Genomic DNA, 21,913 nt, shown 5'->3' on the forward strand with positions numbered 1-21,913 from the left:
GATAATTTTGACCCATACAATTTATTGTTGGCTATTGCTACAAATATACTTGTGCTACTTATGACTGGTTTTGTGCTCCAGGGTCACAAATAATTTATGAAGACGGTTGAGTCCACATTCGCACATTCTACAATTGTGGTACTTTTAATTAGTAAATAGTGATGTACGTTTCGTGAACAAATCTTTCTCGGAGTCGAATTTTTTTAGTGAACCTGTTAACAAGCCAGAGGTCCTTACGAGTCGAACTGAATCGATCCGAGCAATTATGAACTACTACTAACTACTAAACAACAACTCGCCGGATTATTGAACCGAGAGTCGTCTGTTCCGAACAGATATGCAAAAGTTACAAATTCCAAATGTGCTGGAAATACGATTGAGTAATAACAAATTAAACATTTTCAATCAAATCAAACTTTTTTTTTGTTAGTGTTGTTGTTGGTAGTTAAAAATAAACAATTTGCGTTTAGGTATTGCGTTCATGAGGGCATTTTTATCCATTTAAAATGGTGTATTATCAGCATCTTTTTAATTAATTCTTACAATGTTGTATTGTTTATATTATGTCAAATTCTAGGTAAGATTTTCAGTGCCTTTTTTTGCGCAATCGTTTATTTAATTTCTGACTATGGTAACATTTACTCTCTCGTCAGGATCATGATAGTGTAACTCATCATTCAGCAATTAAATATGATTTTCTTAAAATTAATGATAGATCACAGAAGCATACCATCGATTAACATCCTCAAACCTCTTTATACAGTACACTAAAATCAGTTTCTATGGTCCTCTGCTCTGTTTGCGCTCTATGCGTTTGTCATGGTGCTGTTACTTCATGTGGGCTGTAGATGATGCATGCATGAGTCTGGCTCTGGACCTGCACTCTCTGCCAACAAACCCAAAATGTGCTGCAGTCAGTGTTAGTTAATGATGCCTCGAAGAAGTATTTCACTAAATACAGCAGTGCAGTTGTAGTACATGATTCCTTCTGCTTTAACTTTGTCTTTAATCCAGTAGCTATATATATTATATATAGTATATATTATTGTCCAGACAAATGTTGACCTCAGTCTGTTGTCTCTTATTCAGGTGGTGCTTTCCTCACTACTGTAGCCACAGCAGGTATGATTGCAGGGTTCGGTTGCACCCTTGCCATGGCTAAGAAGAAGAGTCCCGAGTGGTTCAATAAGGTATCAAGCTTTTCTGCAATACATCACTGACATTTAGTACTAACATGCATCAACTACACACTGAAAATCAATGGTGGTCTTTTGGAATTTCGTGAAAATAAGGATTTAAATGCCATATAAGTGAAGAAATTACAACAACTGTTGTAAAATAATTTTGGTAACACTTTACTTAAAGTCTTTATGTATAATGCAAGGGTTATTAAATGGTGTAATGCATTATAAGGTGCATTACAAGGCATAATTAATGCATTAAAACTACTTTTATAATGCATTGCACATAAAGGCTTTAAGTAAAGTGTTACCATAATTTTTTTTAGTATTATTATTTTTTCTATCATCAAAAGTTTTTTTTTTTTCAGTCTCATTTAGTGTGTTATATTAGTCCTCGTAGTCCTAAAGTATTTTGAAAATGTGGCGTCATAGTGCTCCTCTGCTTACAGAAATCGTTCTCTTCTTTCTCGGAAGCTGTTTTTGCTCTGGTTATTCATCTAATCAGTAGAGCATGGCAGGCTGAGGTCTGCTAACTTCACAGAATTAGACATTGCGTAAATGCTGACAACGATTCCATTTTATGACTTGTTTTGAACATAAACTCAGAAATTAACAGAGGCCTCTTTGTTTTTGTTTTTTTTGCATTGCTATTTTTAGACCACTATCTCACATCAGTAAACACATGTCTTGCCAAAAATGCTTTTTAAGTGGCTAAATCCAATATGAGGTCAGTGACGCGACGGATCATATGTCTTGCCCGGTTCCTTTAATGACAAATCACTTGACTAGTTATTGACTAGTAACTAGACCTGTTATGTCCTCAGGGCAGTGTCACTGTGGCACAGTATCAGCTTGTCCTGCAGAGTTTGTGATATGGACATGAATGATCTCTCAAAATGTGTAGCTTGTTGAGGATATATGTGATGTTATTTTTTCCTCTAAGTGATTAGACTTAGGCAGAAAGATTTTGCCAGGCAGACAGAAATCTCCCATAATTGATGGAGGGACTCAAGTCATATATAGAGGTGTAGGAATATAATACAAATTTGAGGGTGGGCAGAGCAGCGTTTTTTTTAGGACTTTGCTTTTTTTTTTTAATCATCTGAAACGTGCTGCTGCTTATATTCTAAAGCAACTTAACAGTAGTTTGGTTCTCTTTAAAATAATTTGGCATTTATAATTAATGCTGTTTGTAATGAATCCCAGATTTATGTTTGTTTTATACCTACACTATATTTTTATATCTGTTGAATACCGTTGCATTTAAATAATTTGTTGTGGAGCTAAAATGTTTATATTTTTTTTTTTAATGTTTGTAAATGTTTTGCAATGTTTACCGGTATTTTACTTCATTTCAGAATATAATTAAATGCATACCTGTATATGATACTTGTACACCAGTGCAAGTTTATCTGCTTGTTTTTTTTTTTTCGTCTGAAGAATCAGATTTTTTATAACCTTTTATATTTTGGAGGGGGAATATTAAGTGTGGTTGCAGATGTGTTCAATGCTTTTTACTCCTGAAATCTGAGAAAAAAAATGGGGTTTTGTGAAGTCAAGATTAATTCAAAATTGACCCCATTTACTTTTTAATGCTGGTTTGGTTGTGAAAATTTAAACGGTGTCTGTTATTGCAGCAAAAAAAAAAAAAAGCATTATGATATACTTTAATAGCTTGTAAGCGTAAGCATACTGAACAAAATACTTTAGTAAAATACGAGATCTGCAGTAAATGACCCTCTTTTTCTTTTGATGTGTTCAGGGTGTGATAGGAACTGCTGCGGTGCCAGAAAGCGGCGCGGCGTTAGCATTGCGGGCGTTGGGATGGGGTTCACTTTACGTCTGGTGTGGAGTTGGTCTCCTGAGCTTCACCGTTTGGAAGGCCCTGGGTATCCACAGCGTACGTACCTGCTTAAAGTGATGCTTTTAAATGCCATGTGCCCACTTTATCTATTTCTCACTATAATCTGCATCTACTGTTTGATATATATAATTCCTCTATGGCAGCTGAAGGAATTTCGTCAGAAAATGCAGTCCATTTTTCCCGCCATCCCCAAAAATGAAGAGGCTCAGGAGAATTCTGCTCCATTTGACTGGAATTCCATCTTCGAGTCAAAATGAGAAGAATTTACAATCTATTATTAAAAACGGACAGCCTTAACTTAACTGAAATATTTTTCAGATAGTCAGCTTGGTCAAGTGTGAGCCAAAATCGGCCATTTTAGATCAAGCAACAAGTATCAAGTTTATGGTCACAGCACTGGAGAATGCCTCATTGAAGGCCGGAAAGATTCAACTTGGTTGTCTGCCTTAACTTCTTGTGCCACACTGGAATTTACAAGGCCTGAGCCAAGAGACTTTGACTTTGAAAAGGGACTGAGGACAAACACATGTGCCCTGCAGTGATTAAAGAAAAGCTGCAGAACGACAGCCCTCAATGTTAGTGTTTTCTGTGCATTGAGAGTCATGTAATCTGGTTAAACTGTATATGTGACAAGCAGCACAGAGCACTGGGTAGACAGGAAAAAAATGCACCAATCATCCTTAACTTGCTTTTAAATAATACAATATTGAGGATATACATGGTTCGGTAACTTTTTTGGCCACTCTTGACAAAAAAATACAAAAATAACACAACACTGAAAAACAACGTTCACAGTGCTCGACCAAATTTCATGTACATTTACTTTTAGCATGTGGAACATGTATAAAGACTTTATACTGAATAAACAATGGTCATCAAATCATATGGAGCAAAAAGAGCTTACATAAAGAGTTGTACATATTTTCTGTTAAAATCATTTTGGGGTAACTTTCACATTGAATTACATTTATGCCATCGGACGTCTTTCAGTTAGCCTGTATTTTCCAAAATCTAAGGCCATTAGCGGGAGCCATTGCTATCTCTGTCACACCGAACTCCATTATAGGACACACAGGAAAGTCTTTGGGGAGCGTTCACACAGGACAAATGCTTGCATTAAAAACGGGGGAACTGAACAGGTGTGTTTATGCGTTCCCATATACAGTTGCTAATATACATGCTCGATCCACTGGAGATGCTTTTCCAGCACCCGAATTCACCTGACTGGGCCACTGTTGTAAAACCGACATGTTTTCTGCAGTGCAGCGTTTCAAAATATGCATTTCAACTTCAACGGCATCTTAGAAACCAAAAACAGCAAGGTGCATCACAACCACCGAATAATATCTGTTGTGCACGTATGACCAACAATTAAATAAAAATAGCGCAGATCAAATGCAAGAACCCACCCTGTGTGAACGGCCCCTTACACGTTTCAAGACTATCCTCACCTGAAAACAATGACTTAATATTTATTTGCAAAATGCCAATAGCATGTAGCATAAACTACTCACTTTGTATAATACCACATCTCTTGGAGGAAAAAAAAAAATGTGAAAAGGGGCCCATTTAATGTACAGTTCCTATATACAAATCGACCCGTGGATATAGAATAGAGAAGAGGGGTAACCGAAGCACTTTGAGTTCGCCGTCAGAGAGAGGACCCTCTGTGGCTGCACTAATATGGCAGCAAGTCAGTTTAGAACCAACACTCGCTTGACCCTCAGATACTGGTGTGGTGAAACAGTGCACAATACTGGTGGTCAGATCAGAACATTGCCTGTGGTCATTCACATTTCATTATCTCCCCTCTGAGCCAGCTAAATCTATTGCACAATGCTTTTTTTCAGAGCTGTATACATGTCTTAAAATCAGTTTTTTTTTTTTTTTGTTCTTTTATCGCAGCACATTTCAAGAGAAATTCTATCTACAACATGTCTCACAATTTAAATAAATTTGCATTCCCCGAATAAACAAAGTCCCACAAGAAAACAAACGAAACACTGCATCAAAACAATTAAAAACATTCTGAGAGCAAAATACTCTAAAAACTAACGGTATCAGATGCCAACTTTGGTTAAAACAAACGAAAGAAAATACACAGATGAAACAAAACGAAACAAATAAAAAAAACAAAAAGACCCAAGTATTAAATATCCGTATTAAAATCATTTAAAAATCCAAAATGAAAACTGGGAAATGGGGCAGAGGAGCTATATATATTCTCTATATATTCATTTGTATGTAAAAACGATTGTGTTCTTTTCCTTAAATAAAAATATAACACCGACAGTTCTGTGTGATCTCTGTGGCTCAGCTTAGCCGTACTGTACGTTCCCATGATGGCACTCTAGGCTCCCGCTCCTTTGTGCCTGTCACGAGCGGCCGAGCTTAAACAGTACCTCACACAGGATGGCCGCCACGCCAGAGTTCAGCATGGAGGACAGCGAGATATCAAGAAGCCTGCTCTCGTAGAGCACAAACTCAGGCCTGTTCTCCTCCACCTGGGCCATGGCCAGCAGGGCTTTGACGGCCCGGCACATCATGTTGATGCTGGGTGGCTCGGGATGGGTGGGGTGTCCCATGTGCAAGAGACTGTGAGGGCTCTGCTGATACTGTGCCATGGAAACGCTGTCCTCTAGGAAGCTTATCAAGGCTCCCACGCTGCCCTTCTGCAGGGCAACGGCTCGGGCAGCTGTGGGGTCGCCCTGTGCAAGATTGGAGAGAATGGCTACGGCCATCTCGCGGCACACCTGACTCTTTCGCTCACCGACGTGCCGCACTAATGTGGCAAAGAAGCGCTCCTGTCTGCTAAAAGGAGGCGTGGCCAGCAGAAGGTCAACGTTAGAGTCTTGGATGCTCAGTTTGCACAGACACTCCAGCACCAGCCTCTGCGGTGTGAGTGAGGAGAAGCCATTTGCCGTGCAAAAGGGGTCCTGGGCCTCCGCCGAAGGGCACACCATCCAGTGGAGCAGCCCGTCCAGAATTGGAAGGCAGATACTTTCCGGATAGATAGACAGGTCTAGCTGTCCTGAAATGTTGGCAAGGGTGACCAAGGTGTTCTCACGCAAGGCACCAAGGCAGTCCCACCACCATTCGTCCTTGCTGCAAGCCAGACCTCGCTCTTCCTCTCGCTGGTAGGTCGGCAGCATCCTTTTCCTTTTAGGGTGCTCATGATGCAGAAGCACAAGTTTTCCGAGAATGAGCACTAAACCTGGGTGCTGAGCCAATTCGCTGTCATTGGCCGGGACGAAGGAGAGTCCACGAATGATATTGGACACACAGATGCAGCGCTTGGCCAACTCATCCTGCCAGCCCTCGGCGACTGAAAGAGGTGCTTCATCCCAGCATCGGGGCTCATCCTCCAGCAAAGTAATGCTGCTCTGGTTCTCTCTGTTGCGGAAGGGGAATGATGTCTGGGTTTCACCTCCTGATAAGGACCCTGGACGAGAACGTAGCATGTCATCCACAGTGGCTGTCAAGTTCTCCTCTGAGGGCCCTGGAAGCTCTCTTTTCAGTTCCTCTTCCCTCCCGTGCTCCTCTTCAACCGTTTCTTGTCCTGGTGCCTGTGAACCTTCCTGATTCTCTAAGAGCTTCTGTTTTGCTTCTTCTTCCCTACGTTTCTCGAAATGGGTCTGGATATGGGCAGTGGAGTCCCCTCCGCCTGCCTTCCAATGCAGAAGCCCGCTGGTGAACTCCCCGGCCAGGCCTAGCAGCTCTGATCGATCCTCCACACAATCAGCCACAGCCTCTCTCTCCTCAACTTTCACTGGGAGTTTGTCATACTTGCTGGCTTGCTTGGGTCTGGGCTCCACTGGAGGACATGGTTCTTTAGCAGTGTCGGCCTTACCCTCGGGAGAGTCTTCCCTTTTCTCCATATTGAGTGCTGCTGCTGAGCTGCTTGGCTGAGGTTTCTCAGGCTCCACATCTAATCTCCCCACATGTTCTGTACTGGATTGTCTTTTTAAGTCTTGTTTGGAAGGTTGCTCTGTTTCTGAGGGCTCCGAACATGGACCAAGAAGAGTTTTCTGACCCTCTGTTCCAACTTCATATTCTTCAAGGATCCCAAAGATCTCTATTAAGCACCTTCTGAAATATTCCACAATGAGCTCCAAGAAACCGGGCATCTTGAAAAGGAAAAGACACAAAACCCAATACAATCATTATCAAAGTATATACACCTATCATTTCTTAGAAACTGTTATTTAATACGACCAAAAAATTGCAACAGCAATAAGACTTTTGCATTAATTTCCTAACCTCTGAACCCAAGCCTTACAGCCAATTAGTGCCTGGTACACACTTACCTGAGACAGGCCAAAGGAAGACACTGTGTTGTCATCATAAAGCAGGATGTTTATAGTATCCAGGGCCCATGTGCTCTCAGCAAGCAAACCAGACTTCAGGGACATCATCACACGCCAAGCCTCTGGTGTGCCTTAAGATACATAAGCATGGTTATAACCTTGTCATAACCATACTATTCAAAAGTTATTACTGGAAGAGAGTTTCTTACCAATTTCTTTGGATGTTAACCTTCGGCGAGGTTTAAGCTGAGGCTGCGTAGCTTCCACAGAGTCCAGTGGGTAAGTGACTTCCCGATGGATTGTCGGGAAGCCTTGCCCAGGAAGACCACTATGAGAGCTTGGCATCGACCCTGGGCCACCCGGCTTTTGCATCTGTTTCATAGAGGCCATCATATGAGCCTTATTGGGTGACATAGAGCCACCCACAGACCGAGGGAATGGTGCAGGGCTTGGGACTCGAGAGATATGGTTTGGCATCGCTGGAGGAGATTGATAGGAAGAAGGTGGTTGCCGGCTAGCCATGGGGGGCATGGAGCTGGAAGAGGACAAAGAGTGTGGTGGGTAGGGGGATTGACGCTGACCAGGCCACTGACTGTCCTGACTAGCCCTGATTTCTGGATCATCTCCACGGCTCATGGAGGGGTAGGGGACCCCATGAGCCTGCCGGCTGGGGTAAGGGTAACTCATGTCGTGCCTGGTGTGCCACATGTTCCCTTGAGGACCACCGCTGGAGTTGGAGGATGGGGGTGGTCCACCACTCATCATGCTGTGCTGAGGAGGTCCCTGCCCACCTGGCTGCATGCGATCACGGCCATATGTATAGGGGAATGGACTTTGCATGGGTCTGTGCTCTGGGTAACCATATTGACTATACATGTCAGGCTGCTGGCCACCGTACTGCAAACCATAGGCTTCACTCTCATGGCGCTTAGTAGGAGGGCCATACATCCCTTCCCCAGGCCGCTTATAACCCTGTAAAAATAAATAAATAAAGTGTCTAAAGTTAAAAATACAGTGGTAAACACAAATATTTACCACAATATTATCACAAAAGGGATGATATTTGATCACATTTGATGACTGACCTGCTGTTGGGGATACATCCCATGTGCGCCATATGGCATACTGTGAGGGTACTGCTGCCCATAGCCGTCATGTCCATGTCTATAGTAAAACAGAAATTACTATACTCTAGCTCCACACACCAAATACATTCATATACACTAGTCAACTGCAATCACTTTATACCTCTGATGAGAGGCGTATCTATTGCCTGAGAACATGCTGGGATCACTATTGGAAGGCACCATGTTGTTCTGATTTCCAGGGGGAGCAATTCCCCCCTCTGGACCCATGACATGGTCTGGCCTGTGAACATAAACATTAAATAATGATGCAATGCTGATTTTGATTTCTGCATTGTTTTTTTTCCAGTTCATGAACTGATGTTAAAGTGTTCTGGCCTACCTCCTCTCAAAACCAGGGTTGTAGGGGTACTGGGGTCGTGGGCCCATACCCATCCCTGAGGGCGGTCCACGTGGATACATATCCTGCATGCCACTACCTGGCATCTGCCCTGGCATGAAGGGCTCAGAGCCACCTGAAAACAAATTAACACTTTAAACTGCACGGAAAAAAAAATATGCAGAACTAAAAACAACATGAAAGATTATTCACAAACATTGTAACATATTTTATATTTCTTTGAAATATTCTTTGAATATTCAACATTTTGGGCATAATTTTTTATCCATTGGGTATTTTTTAAATCGTGAAAAGAGGTTGTTCCATATCAGAATGGAGCTAGACCTTTATCCCAGTTTGTAGTTGATTGCAGTGTTATTATTGTTACCAAAAAAAAAAAAAATTTTTTTTGTTGTAAACTGAAATAAAAATGAAATCTAACACAGATGGGAAAATGAAGCTGAACTACTGAACTATTTCCATGCCTTCATTACAAACTTTGAAAATGAATCTTTATTTGTGTAAAAAAAAAAAATAAAAAAAAAAATGACGATACGTAATTTGTAATTTTGTCTGCTTTGCCCGTGAAATTAGTCATAGCCCACAGCTCAGCAGGGACATGCGTTTATGGCATGAATTAAAGACATGCAGTGTCTAAAATAAATGTGGACAGTTCAGCTGAATGATGAAGTTTACTATGACTGTATACTTTGCACAATATTAACAAACTGTACACTGAAACAAAATAACCAGAACAACAAAAACTGATAGAGCTCGTGGTTTATCTGTCAATCAGATGCGCTCTCGGCCACTGATCTATGCTCGTGACGTTTTCTTTTATAATTATCATTGGCTGATAGAAATACCAAAAAAAAAAGTATTTTAGATGGTAATAAGATCAAGACCCTCGATGACATCATGATCTATTCTGTCGTGCAGCGCTCAAAATTGTGGACAAGCCAGTTCCACCGTAGAATAACCTCTGAATCGTTTTTTTTTTTAACTGATTCATTAAAACTATCTATCCGAATCAGGAAACTAATCAGACTTCTAATCACTTTTAGCGAGCATGAGGGAGGCGAATGGTAATATAAAAATATAAAATAAAATCTTTTATCTCACAACTCTCGTAATTACGGCTTTTAGCGAGCATGAGGGAGGTGAATGGTGCTTCTCAAACGGAAGGGTGCATCCTAAAATTCAGATGATCAGTACCGACTCGTTCCCTCTCGAGCTTTCACGAGACATCACTGAGACATTTCTCCGTTATGGGAACTCCTTCCCTTCCCACCTTTCCTGAAGTCCTGTTGGCTCACGCCAGTCCAAATGACTGGCCAATTGTCGCGAAGTATGCAAATTGCATGCAAATACTGACACGCTCACGAGACATCACGGAGACATTTCTCCGTTATGGGAACTCCTTCCCTTCCAACCTTTCCTGAAGTCCTATTGGCTCACGCCAGTCCAAATGACTGGCCAATTGTCGTGAAGTATGCAAATCGCATGCAAATACTGACACGCTCGAGAGGCAGTATAAAATGCGGTGCATGCGACAATTACGTCAGAATCTTCTCCTTCACTTTGCTGAATAACCTAAGAATATGGCTTATAAACTATTACAGCTCACATAAGGTTCGAACGCTCATCAGAGGGCGGTGCCTGGATTGCCGCTCCTCTGCAGCATTCAGGTGAGTATGACATTTTTCTTCAGATGCCAGATGAGTCCGTCTGCCCTCTATCAGTGGTGGACCATAAGGACTCTGGTGATGAGTTCATGCCGACAAAATGTCCGCATTCCTCTCACCCATCGAACCTGCAGGACATCAGCCCGGCTTCTCACGTCCCCCTTCCATGGCGGAGCGGAGAGCCGAGTGCAGATACTGGAGCTAAGGGTTCTCATGTCGCCGCAGATGCCGCACGACCCACTGTCTAAAAAGTGTGCAGCTCCCCGCCTGGGAGCGCCGTTCTGCCATGTGCAAAGCACAATCACTGGCTCCTCACTCGTTCACACGATACCAGCCCCTCATCAGCGGTTGCCGTGTTTGGAAGACACTGCTCTCTTATTCACACGAAACCAGCCCCTCATCAGCGGCTGCCGTGTTTGGAAGACACTGCTCTCTCATTCACATGATACCAGCCCCACATCAGCGGCTGCCGTGTGTAGAGGACTCCGCTCTCTCACTCATTCAGGGCGATATGCAGCCCCCGCTTCAGTGCGGCAACAAGCGCTTCAGTTGCTTACCCACTCACCAGCAGTAAAGCGGCAAGGAGTCACCTGATGCCCCTGCTTGGAAAAGCGCGCAAAGGCGAGGAGTCGCCTGATGCCCCTGCTTGGAAAGGCGTGCGAAGGCAAGGAGTCACCTGATGCGACTGTGCGGAAAAGCGCACGAAGGCGAGGAGTCACCTGATGCCTCTGCGTGGAAAAGCGCGAAGGCGAGGAGTCACCTGATGCCCAGGCGTGCGTCTTATCAGCCTTCCAGATTTCGCTGGACTATTACGTCAGTTGTTCATGCCCCTACGAAGTGGTGTTCAACTAGGTCGTATAGCCATTCACAGTCTGTAGTGACAGGCGCAGATGCCGCCGCCCACACCGGTTAAAATGCGCGCCATGCAAGCAATGAGCCTCGTTATGCCGAGGCGCGCTTTCCAGCAGGAGACCGCGAGATCGAGGTCTTTGGCGGATGGCTCATCGCAGTGCAGGGACACCAGGCCCACGACCGCTGCTGCCAGGAGCCGGATGTGCGGAGAAAAGTGTAAAGGGGAAGAGGCACCACGGCAAGCAGAGGAGCCCGCGCCGTGACTCCCGCCCACCGTCAGCTGCCAAGCCGTCGTCCTGACAGCCCGGAGAGGAGGGAAGAGTAGCCTACGCGATCGGCCCAGCCCCCAAGCTGTCTCAAAATTGTTCAAATTTGTGTTTGATGTGTGTGTGTGTGATCATTAAAAAATGCATACATGTGCACAAAAGAGCTCTTTCCTCCTCACTCAGTCAATGTAGCGCCGCTCGCCCCGCCTCAGAGCGGTGCATCGCCGCTGCTCACACATGTTATAGCCGCGCAGCACTCTCCGGCGCATCCAACGACCAAGCCGCTAAAGCCGCTATGTCAGTCCCTGAGCGCGTGGAAAACTATTCCGGGAATCTCGCGCTGGTTACTCGGTGTGATAGAGCGTGGGTACGCCCTTGAATTCAGATGCAGACCACCCGGTTTCAACGGCGTGGTGAAGTCTCTAACATTGCCTCGAAATGCCCTGGTTCTGAGACAAGAGGGTATGCAACCTGCTCGAAAAAGGAGCGGTAGAACGAGTCCCTCCGAGTGAGCTAGAGGGCGGATTTTACAACCACCATTTTATGGTGCCCAAGAGAGATGCAGGACTCTGCCCGATTCTAGATCTCAGGCCCAACAGAGCGCTCTGCAAGCGTGCGTTCAGGATGATAAAACAGATCCTGGTGCGAATTCAGCCATATATTACACACGGTTTCGTCACTTGGAGTTCTTGGGGCTATGTGTGAATGTGCGTAAGAGCATTCTCGCCCCGAGTCAGTCTATAACGTATCTGAGAGTGTGCTTCAACTCGGTGGAGATGCGTGCTCGCCTCTCTCGGGAGCGCTCGGCGGCCATTTTGTCTTCCCTGCACCATTTCAGACTGGGCAGCTCTGATCACTTGAAGTAATGTCAGAGGCTGCTGGGACTCATGGCAGCGGCATCAGTATGTCATCTGGGTTTACTACACATGCGCTTATGGAGTTATGGCTGAAATCTCGAGCCCCTTGGACGGCGTGGACTTCGGACCGTTTGCGCATCGCGGTCTCCCACGGCTGCATCGAAGCCCTGAGGCCGTGGCGCAAAGATCTCTTCAGCCGGGGAGTTCCCCTGGGCTTGATGACGTCACGTGTCGTGGTCAAAACGGACGCGTCGACTCGAGGATGGGGAAGAGTGTGCGAGGGCATGCCGGTTTCAGGGCTGTGGTCAGAACCTCAGTTCCCAGCTGGAAGGGAACGCTTTGACATCGCACTGGCCAGCAGCCAGGCCGTATGCGTTCCTCCGATCAAGATGCAGCTGGTGATATGCAAGATCAGGGAGGAGGAGGCTTCGGTGATGTCACTTTCTCTCCATCAGAGCAGCGCACATCCCCGGTCTCTGAACCGTCTGAACCGCGGGGCAGAAATGCTTTTGAGGAAGGGGATTCCTCAAGGAGAGTGGAGGCTACATCCCGAGTCGGTTCGGATGATTTGGACCTGCTACGGGAGAGCAGAGGTGGATCTGTTCGCCACGAGCAAGAATGCGCACTGCCCGCTGTTCTTCTCCCTGTCTCATTCCCAGCTGGAAGGGAACGCTTTGACATCGCACTGGCCAGCAGCCAGGCCGTATGCGTTCCTCCGATCAAGATAATGCAGCTGGTGATATGCAAGATCAGGGAGGAGGAGGCTTCTCAGTCCTTAGCCTCCCAAGTGCTGCCGGTGAGTGACTGATTCACGCTTATGCTACCTCTATTCATATGTGTTTGCTGCCTCGCACAGTAATTACTCTGCGCAGCCCTATATGCTATTGTTACTGTTGTTACCCTGTACTCAGTGCAGCTCCTGCTATTCAATGCCTAATTCGATTGGTGTACCATCATCATCTTATGTGTTATACTGCTGCTTAACACCGTTATCTCTGTGCAGCCCCCCCTCACAATACTGGTTGTTGTTGCTTCTGCCCTGTTTCTCAGTGCAGTATACGTTATCACTGACCAGATATGCAAATTTCGTATACCTGGGCTTTAGACGCTCATTGGCTTGTCTCCACCTATAACAATGTTTTATCAAAACTGGTCAAATATCGAAGCTAGAATCTTTAATCTTTCTACTGATGCACAGTTTGTCCAGATCAAGTAAGAGTGTGATGTTTAACGTGCTGTTAAAGTGAAACAACAATAATCTGGGTCCGTCGCCGATCTTTGACCGCTAAGGGGTTAAATTAATAATGTATTAATGTTAGTCTTAAAATACAAAAATTTAAATAAATATACTAAAAAACTGAAATTGACTAAAATAACTAATAGTGAAAAGAAATGTAAAAAAAAAAAAGCAGCAATAAAAACTAAATTAAATATTACAAATTTAATCCAGCTCAATCTTGGAGGTTATACAAATTTTGACCTATGAATCAGGTCATATTTATTCAAGCCCCGCTCCGATGAGAATCAAGATGATGACTGGGATATGCAAAAAGTCATTTCAGAGGACCAACGTATTGCATTTTAATTTAAAATAACACATGCAAATATAATACATTTCCCTAGAATTAAGTGCACTTAATAATTCTAGCAACATGCATTATAAAGACAGTAAACTAGGCTAATTTTGATTTCATGCTGGCTTCAACCTGCAGACACTAGATGGCAGCAGTGTACAAGAAAATAATTTATATGCACCTCTAAAAAAAAAAAAGGAAGACACTGGGAGGCAGCAGTGAGCAGACAGAAGAAACGTGAAACCAGCCCCATATGGTAATTGTAATAGAAACACACCTTTCCTAGCAGCTCCATAGGGATCCTTACTGGTGTCAAACTGCATTCTAGAGGTGGCATCTCCGCTGCCTCCTCCTCCATGCATGGGGCCTCGCTTTTGGAAGGCTGGGTCACTGCTTTCAGAGAACGGATCTTGCACACTAACACCACTGTTTCTAAAGATGTGGGGTAAAACAAGGACAACAAATTAATACATACACACACATACATGAGTAACGAACACTAAAATATAATGCATCTTCTATATAATATAATGCAAGCCCACCTGCCAGTTGGCTGAGGGGTCACTTGTCCGTGGGGTGTGGTAGCTGGTGTAGGCGGCTTTAGGTCCCCTGGCATCTCTGTCATAGTGCTGCTGCCTGTAGATTGAGGAGTCTGCGGCCCTTGAAGAGAGCCTGAGTTTGCTGTTGAACAGAGCAGAAACGGAGTACATTATATGAAGGAATTACTATATGCAAAAAAATGAGGATTAACTTCTGGGGTGAAAAGTAAGGCTTAGAAAAAAAACATTTAGCATTTTGATGCTTTCTTAATGTTGCAATAATGCAATAAATTCATATACAGATTTTTTATTTAATTTAATTCATTGAATAGTAAATTGAGATGCACTGAAAATATTTGTAACTGCTTTGCAATTCCCTAAATCAAAACCGATTCTTAGTGATACAATGAACTGCATATTGCCTCAATTTAAATAATGTAAAAGCCTCATTAAAACATATAAAACAGCTTGTGTAATATTTTTAAATATATACCCTTTTTAAAAAGAAATAATATTCTGATTCTGCTTAAATGGTGTTTTATACATCTACAAGCAAACGACAATGTCCTAATCACTTCTTGCAAGCTCGAGGGAAAGAAACCTAAATCTTACAATCCCCAGACTGCATTTCCATAATCCAATAACATTTGAATACACTAGTTATTAATTTCCATAGAAATGCAATGGTATAAAAGGACACCAATCCTAATAACGTCTGAAATTTCTACGGCTCAGTTGATGCAAAGTAATAAAACCAATTTGCATTTTCCTCCGCAGCTCAGAGCAGTAAAAGGTACTTCAAACGATTTCAGCGCTGGGAACAAAAAGAATCGGGGCAGGATGAAAGAACGAGGGAGTGAAAGAGTGTCTGCTTTACATGTCCTTGATCTGCTGCCAGCCACAAAATCGTCTTTCAGCACTGAAAGTAAACAATACACGGTGCTATGCTGTAATACTTCCAGTCTGTGTGACCGCCAATGACCTTACGCATATTTAGAGAGCCGGAGAGGGCGGTAGAGAGAGAAAGTGCTGGCTCACTGGTCTGCATTGAGCGAGGGGTCAGGCTGAGGTCACTTTTGTTTTTATCCCGCACTCCTCCCCCATTAATCTTCTCGGAGGGAATCCCTCCCCTGCTGTTTGACAGCTCTCTCTCTCTTTTCCTGTGACATCATTAGCCTTAGGAAGAGGGGGACGGGAATCCTTAAGCCAGCAGCCTGACAGCTCTCTTCCTCACCCCTTCCCCCCGTCCGTCTCAGTTTGACTCAATCACCTGTCAGATATTTATAGCTCTGTCTAGAGCCGCTCTGCATTCATTATAGGGCAGGCAGACCAGAGCCACATGCCGAGTGATGCAGAAAAAATCGAAGAATGGCATAAAAATATAAATTTCCATTACTTAATTTTAGTGCTGTCAAACGATTCATCGTGATTAATCGCATCCAAAATAAACATTTTTGTTTACATAATATGTGTGCGTACTATTATGTATATATAAATACACACCCATGCATGTATATATTTTGAAAATATTTACCTGTATTTACATGCATATATGTTTATTCATATAATTTATATTATTTATAAATATATTTAATATGACACATTTTTCTTAAATATATACATGCATGTGGGTGTATTTATATATACATAATAAATATTCACAGTACACACACATATATTATGTAAACAAAAACTTTTATTTTGAATGCGCGGGCTTGCGGCAACCACATGTGACTACCCCGGGCTGGACTCCGCTTCGTCCACGGTGAAAGCCGATCCGGCGATCGACAGCGCAAAGTTGATGTATTTCCTCAGTGACCAGCATGGATCAGCTCTAGGCATGATGAAGCGGATATCGTCCTCTTTTGTTTTCATTGTTAGTTCATGTCAATCCAGTGCATTCATTACCTAATGTTAACAAGCACAACTTTTGATATTAATAATGCATTAGTAAATGTTAAAATTAACATTTAACTAAGATTAATAAATGCTGTAGAATTATTGTTCATTCTTAGTTCATGTTAACTAAAGTAGTTAACTAATTAACCTTATTGTAATGTGTTACCACATTTTCAAAGACTGGGGGAGCTCTGTATGATATTCTGTTCAAGAAAACAGCTCAGGTCTGTGAATGTAAGTTTATAGGATTTTTTCCTTGTTTTGTTGTTCGTAATAGTTATAATCGAAAAATTGTCCTCAACAACCATGCAATTTGATGTATCACATTAAAAAGTTTGTCAACGTTCAATACTAAAGCTAAAATAAAGTTGATTTCAGGGTGCTACAAGAATAAACTGTTATAAAACAAATAGTTCTGGTCCTTGATTATGATTGGCTGAACCATGTTCAAGCCTCTGTGAAATACTCTCTAAACACACACCTGTGACCTAATTACATCAGTTAATCATCAATATATTTTTGTTGCTGTGTGTTTACTTAAATGAAACTTTGCCAAATATATAAAAGCAATTAACCCACTAAACCAGTGCTTTTACTATGATTTTGGGACAACTAAGGGGCTTTTAGCTCTGCTCTGTGTCATGCTTAGCTACTTTAAAATCACTGTAAACTATGACTTATTGGGCTTTATCGCTTTAGTACATAAAACATGAAGCCTAGCTAACAGTGATTTGATGGATATAAGCCGTCTTTCTAAAGTCTAACAGTTTGTTCTCTCCATAGCAATCCTGTAAAGTTCTTCACCAGGTGAGGGTGGCTGGATCTTGGCCTGCTGTGGCTGCTTCTTGCTGTCTCCCATGGTGAACGCATCGGGTGGGGGTTCCTCTCCGCGCTCCACCTTGCACTCGTAGGTGAACAGGTATTGGATGTACTGCTTCTTGAGGGAACTGGCAGAGCTGCTGGATGTCCCCACATTCAGGTGGGTGGACAGCTCTCTCCATTTCTTGTTCTTATTTACCTGTTCGAGGAGAGATTTTCAATCAAAAGCATTTAGGATGCAATCAATTCACTAATCAGTTCCGCCATCTAACCCTGTGACTGATTCATGTGCCTCCAGCAGTTTAACTTAACCAGGCGCTATATGCATCCTAAAATCAATTATTTTTTGGATAAACATGAGACTCATTATAGAATGCGCAGGATCCACAAAACATCATCGCTGTTAGCCAGACATAATTAGCATTGCGCTATTACCGCCCACAGAACGCTGGTGGTAAACAAAAGCTTTATTTAAAGTAGGGGTCTTTAACAGGGGTCTGCAGAAACTTCTACTTATTATTTGATCTCTTTGAAACATATTTTTTGCTAAAAAAAATACATTCAAAAGCTTTAATCTTAAAGCTAAAGAAGCTAAAGTTTAGCTAAATGTTTCACTGCCCCCTAAATTAAAATGTAACAGTAAATAGTACATTTAAAATTTAAAAGATTGGTTAATGCTTTTGTCAGTTAAACATCATAAATTATATAAATGAGTGACGCACAGATCCAGAAATCGCTTACTCTGCCTTTAATGTGTGTAAAAATTCAATTTAACAGCAAAAATACAGAGGAAATGAGCATTAAATATTCAAAATCAGCCAATTTGTGCATCAATATAAATATGTTATGTGGTCACATTTTATTTTAATGTGTCCTTGTCACAATGTAATTAAATAAATACTGAGTAATATTGTACTAATTTTGTACTAAGTACTAATTAACATGTACTTACTATTTCATTGAAAATGGGTAACACTTTATTGTAACAAGGTGTCCTTTTTACATGTTACATGTACTTACTATTATAATAACAATAAATTATGCATAATAGAGATTAGCCAAACCCTAACCATATAATAAGTAGATGTAGTTACTTAATATTACTCAGTACTTAAATGTATAATTACATTGTAACAAGGACACCTTAAAATAAAGTGTAACACTCACAACCTGAAAAAGGTTGCAAATCCCTGATATAAAGGGAAGTTTGTGTATTTTATGAACTTGGCAGCAGTCACTGTATCCAGACCAATTTTACATTTTATTTTTTAGTGTAGAATATTCTTTCACAAACCCTGTGTGAGATCCAGGGTGCTAAAACAATGCAGAAAGCATGTGCAAATAAATAACTCCATCAGCAGGTGCAGTGCATTCTCAGTTAACCCCCCTCTGATTCTTTGATGTCTGTGATTGATGGTTGAGGCAGATATGAGAGGTTTCGCCGTTCTTTAACATGCATTTCAAAGCTCTGCTCCTTTAAAAGCCCAGCACGCTCACACAGCAGTACTCTCACAGAGCCCAAAAGAGCTGCGGCAACAGCCTTTGCGGACTTCACTCACCATAGCCAAGCCTCCGATTTCTCGAACACAGAGGTAGAGGCGGCACAGATCCAGCGGCTTCTTGCCCACTGAAGGCAGGTTGGGGACAGGCGTGCCCCTCTCCTCCATGAAGGTGATGTAGCGATCCACCCATGCCCTCCTCTCCGGCTCACAGCCCATGTCGTACAGCCGTGTTATCTTCTCGTTTGTCATGTTCCCCAAAATGTGCTTCTAGAGTGGATGGGTACAGAAGAGAGTAAGATGTATCGCCACCGACACACCCCGCACGCATACTGTTAGCTCATCATTCTTTGTCCTAAGAGTAAATGCTATCCACATTGCTCAATATGTCCCATTTTGACAGCTACCCAGAAAGTACAGATTGTGATGCACTGAAACTGATTGTTTTAGACAGGCATGAGTATTTTGCTTGAACAATGCATGTATGCGATTGGTCAATGGTATATTGTGCTTAAAAGTACAAGTAAACAAGCAGGTGATTTCATTGATTTAGGATATATATACACTAGAGACAGCTCTGATGGATATAGACTTCTGAAAACACAACTTGACTCATGTTTCTGATATTCTCACTGGTTAACATGTGCCTACAACAGAGTGCATAATGACACATTTTTCTAAGGTTTTGGTTGCATGATGGAAGATCATCACAAACTCTTTTCTTCTGTCCTTGCGACGCACCATGTTCACTGAAATCAATGCATTTGCAGTGTTTGCTGGTGAAGCATAAAGTCTAGTATGTAGGCGCCATTATATTACTCCGCAAAGTAAAGTATCACTACATTAACCCCAACTCTGCCCCAGCACTGTGACTGGAACTACTATTACTGTGAACATTTTGCAAAATGCTGAGAGAAAAAACTGTGAACAGATTTCAAGGGTTAGTTCTCACAGAAATGTTACTTATGTCATCATTTACTCGCCGTCATTCACTCATCTTTGAAACACGAATAAATATATTTGTAATGAAACCTTAGAAATTTCTGTCGCTTAATTGAAAGTCATTGAAAGTGGTTTTCACGCATAAAAGCAAACACAGCTGAACTTCCGTTTACCATATATGATGTAAGTGCACTGACCTGATCAATGTTTATATGAGAATAAACGCTTATTAATTAAATCTGTTCACCATATAACATAATCATGTCTTAGATTAAACCCCTTAAATCATATGGATCACTTTTATGTTGTCTTTATAAACTTTTTTGAAGTGTTAATGTATTGGTTGAATCAACAGAGGGACAGAAATCTCTCAGGTTTAATTAAAATATCTTCCGTTTTGTTTTGAAAATGAACTAAAGTCGGTAACACTTTATTTTAAGGTGTACTTGTTACACAAGTTACATGCACTTACTATTATTATAACAATAAATTATGCATAATTACATGCAAGTAACCTTAAACCAAGCCCTAATCCTTACCCATATAGTAAGTACATGTAGTTAATTAATATTACTCGGTACTTAAATGTATAATTACACTGTAACAAGGACACCTTAAAATAAAGTGTAACCTGAATGTTTTATGGGTTTGGAATGACATGATGATGAGTAATGGATTTGTAATTTAGTAACAGAATTTTCATTTTTGGGAGAACTATCCCTTTAATACAATCAAGAGACTCAAAAGAGACACCCTTTAATGTGGATTGTACAAAGAATCCATGAAACTCCTTAAATGTTTTTTCCAGTTTTTAAGGTGGTACTAGCCAAGTAACATGTTATGCAAACTGTCTAATAATCCCTGGCTGTGCTTTGAAAAGTCAACGGCGGACAGTGTCCAGGTTGAAAGTGTTTTAACTTTACATTACGAGTCATCACATTGCTGAACATTTCTATGATTCGGAGCTTAAAGGGTTAGTTCACCCCAAAAGGAAAATTATGTCATTAATTACTCATCCTCATGTCGTTCAAAACCCGTAAGACCTTCGTTCGTCTTCGGAACACAAATTAAGATATTTTTGATGGAATCTGAGAGCTCTCTGACCCTCCCATAGACAGCAACGCAACTGATGTTCCCAGACAGAAATGTAGCAAGGAGATCGGTAAAACAGTCCATGTGACATCAGTGGCTCAACTTCAATTTTGCGAAGCTACGAGAATACTTTTTGTGCGCTAAGAAAACAAAAAGAAATGACTTTATTTATTACAACATTTCTTCTCCTCCAAATCACGTATTCTGCCATTATGGAGAGTACCCAAGAACGTAATCGGCGTTGTTTACGTTCAGGGGGAAAGCACGCGCATGAACGTAATCGGCGTAATCAGCGTTGTTTACACTTAGGGTAAAGCGTGCGTATGCGTTGTGATACTCTCCAAAATGGCGGAAGACAGTAACTCGGGGGAGAAGAATTGTTGAATAAAGTACATTACAGTTGAGGGTATGGAGGGTCAGAGAGCTCTCAGATTCCATCAAAAATATTTTAATTTGTGTTCCGAAGATGAACGAAGGTCTTACGGGTTTGGAACGACATGAGGATGAGTAATTAATGACAGAATTTTCATTTTGGGGTGAACTAACCCTTTAAATCCTCACAAAACAATAATAACTGATTTCTGGGGTGCTCTGATTGATCGGCTACCGATCACTATCGGCTGATAATCACGTTGGGATGTTTGATCGGCGGTCTCTAAAAAGGCCGATCTCAAGCTGATGACGCTGCAATGAGAGGTTTGGCACGACATGCAGCAGCACCGTCTCAGTCTCTGTCCTGCGCGGGTAAAATAAATATAATGCTGAAGGTGAGGTACTCACCTCCATATTTCTCCATTAAATAACTTATAAAGCAATTTGAAAACCTTGTGTGAGACGTAATTTCACAAACAGTGTGAGTGAATCACCGCGCGCACTTTCTCTTCCTCTCTCAAAATACGCAAATGGCTTCAAATCACTACATCACGTTTGTCTATAAGCGAGCTGTCTGCACGCTGCACAGTTGACACAGGAATTGTCACTTGCACAATCGAGGCAGTGTCACATCGTCACTTAAAGTTTATAAATTGCATTACTTTTTAATTCTTGCCAGTGTTTATCCATTCAGCGCTCGC

At 42.0% G+C, this 21,913-nt stretch overlaps 2 protein-coding genes across 6 annotated transcripts in view; one reads left to right on the top strand and one right to left on the bottom strand.

The window, feature by feature from the left end:
* tmem242 (transmembrane protein 242) overlaps nucleotides 1–5,135 on the top strand; it is a 5,730-nt gene extending 595 nt beyond the window's left edge. The window contains exons 2-4 of the mRNA XM_016562568.1: nucleotides 1,090–1,190; nucleotides 2,944–3,081; nucleotides 3,189–5,135. Of these exons, the coding sequence (XP_016418054.1) occupies nucleotides 1,090–1,190; nucleotides 2,944–3,081; nucleotides 3,189–3,302 (353 nt within the window). The 3' untranslated portion in view covers nucleotides 3,303–5,135. The remainder of the gene's footprint in view (nucleotides 1–1,089; nucleotides 1,191–2,943; nucleotides 3,082–3,188) is intronic.
* Nucleotides 4,921–21,913, bottom strand: part of arid1b (AT-rich interactive domain 1B) — a 95,143-nt gene continuing 78,150 nt past the window's right edge. For 4 of the 5 annotated variants that reach the window (XM_016562560.1, XM_016562562.1, XM_016562563.1 and 1 more), the window contains 10 exons: nucleotides 18,867–19,076; nucleotides 17,293–17,506; nucleotides 14,593–14,731; nucleotides 14,328–14,482; nucleotides 8,820–8,952; nucleotides 8,601–8,720; nucleotides 8,438–8,516; nucleotides 7,562–8,324; nucleotides 7,353–7,483; nucleotides 4,921–7,172 (listed from right to left, as the gene is read on the bottom strand). In XM_016562560.1, coding sequence (XP_016418046.1) covers nucleotides 5,421–7,172; nucleotides 7,353–7,483; nucleotides 7,562–8,324; nucleotides 8,438–8,516; nucleotides 8,601–8,720; nucleotides 8,820–8,952; nucleotides 14,328–14,482; nucleotides 14,593–14,731; nucleotides 17,293–17,506; nucleotides 18,867–19,076 — 3,696 coding nt within the window. In that variant the 3' untranslated portion in view covers nucleotides 4,921–5,420. The remainder of the gene's footprint in view (nucleotides 7,173–7,352; nucleotides 7,484–7,561; nucleotides 8,325–8,437; nucleotides 8,517–8,600; nucleotides 8,721–8,819; nucleotides 8,953–14,327; nucleotides 14,483–14,592; nucleotides 14,732–17,292; nucleotides 17,507–18,866; nucleotides 19,077–21,913) is intronic. The other variant, XM_016562561.1, reaches the window with a different exon arrangement.

The sequence above is a fragment of the Sinocyclocheilus rhinocerous genome, unplaced genomic scaffold, assembly GCF_001515625.1.
Source record: "Sinocyclocheilus rhinocerous isolate Xijiao unplaced genomic scaffold, SAMN03320098_v1.1 scaffold769, whole genome shotgun sequence".
NCBI lineage: Eukaryota > Metazoa > Chordata > Actinopteri > Cypriniformes > Cyprinidae > Sinocyclocheilus > Sinocyclocheilus rhinocerous.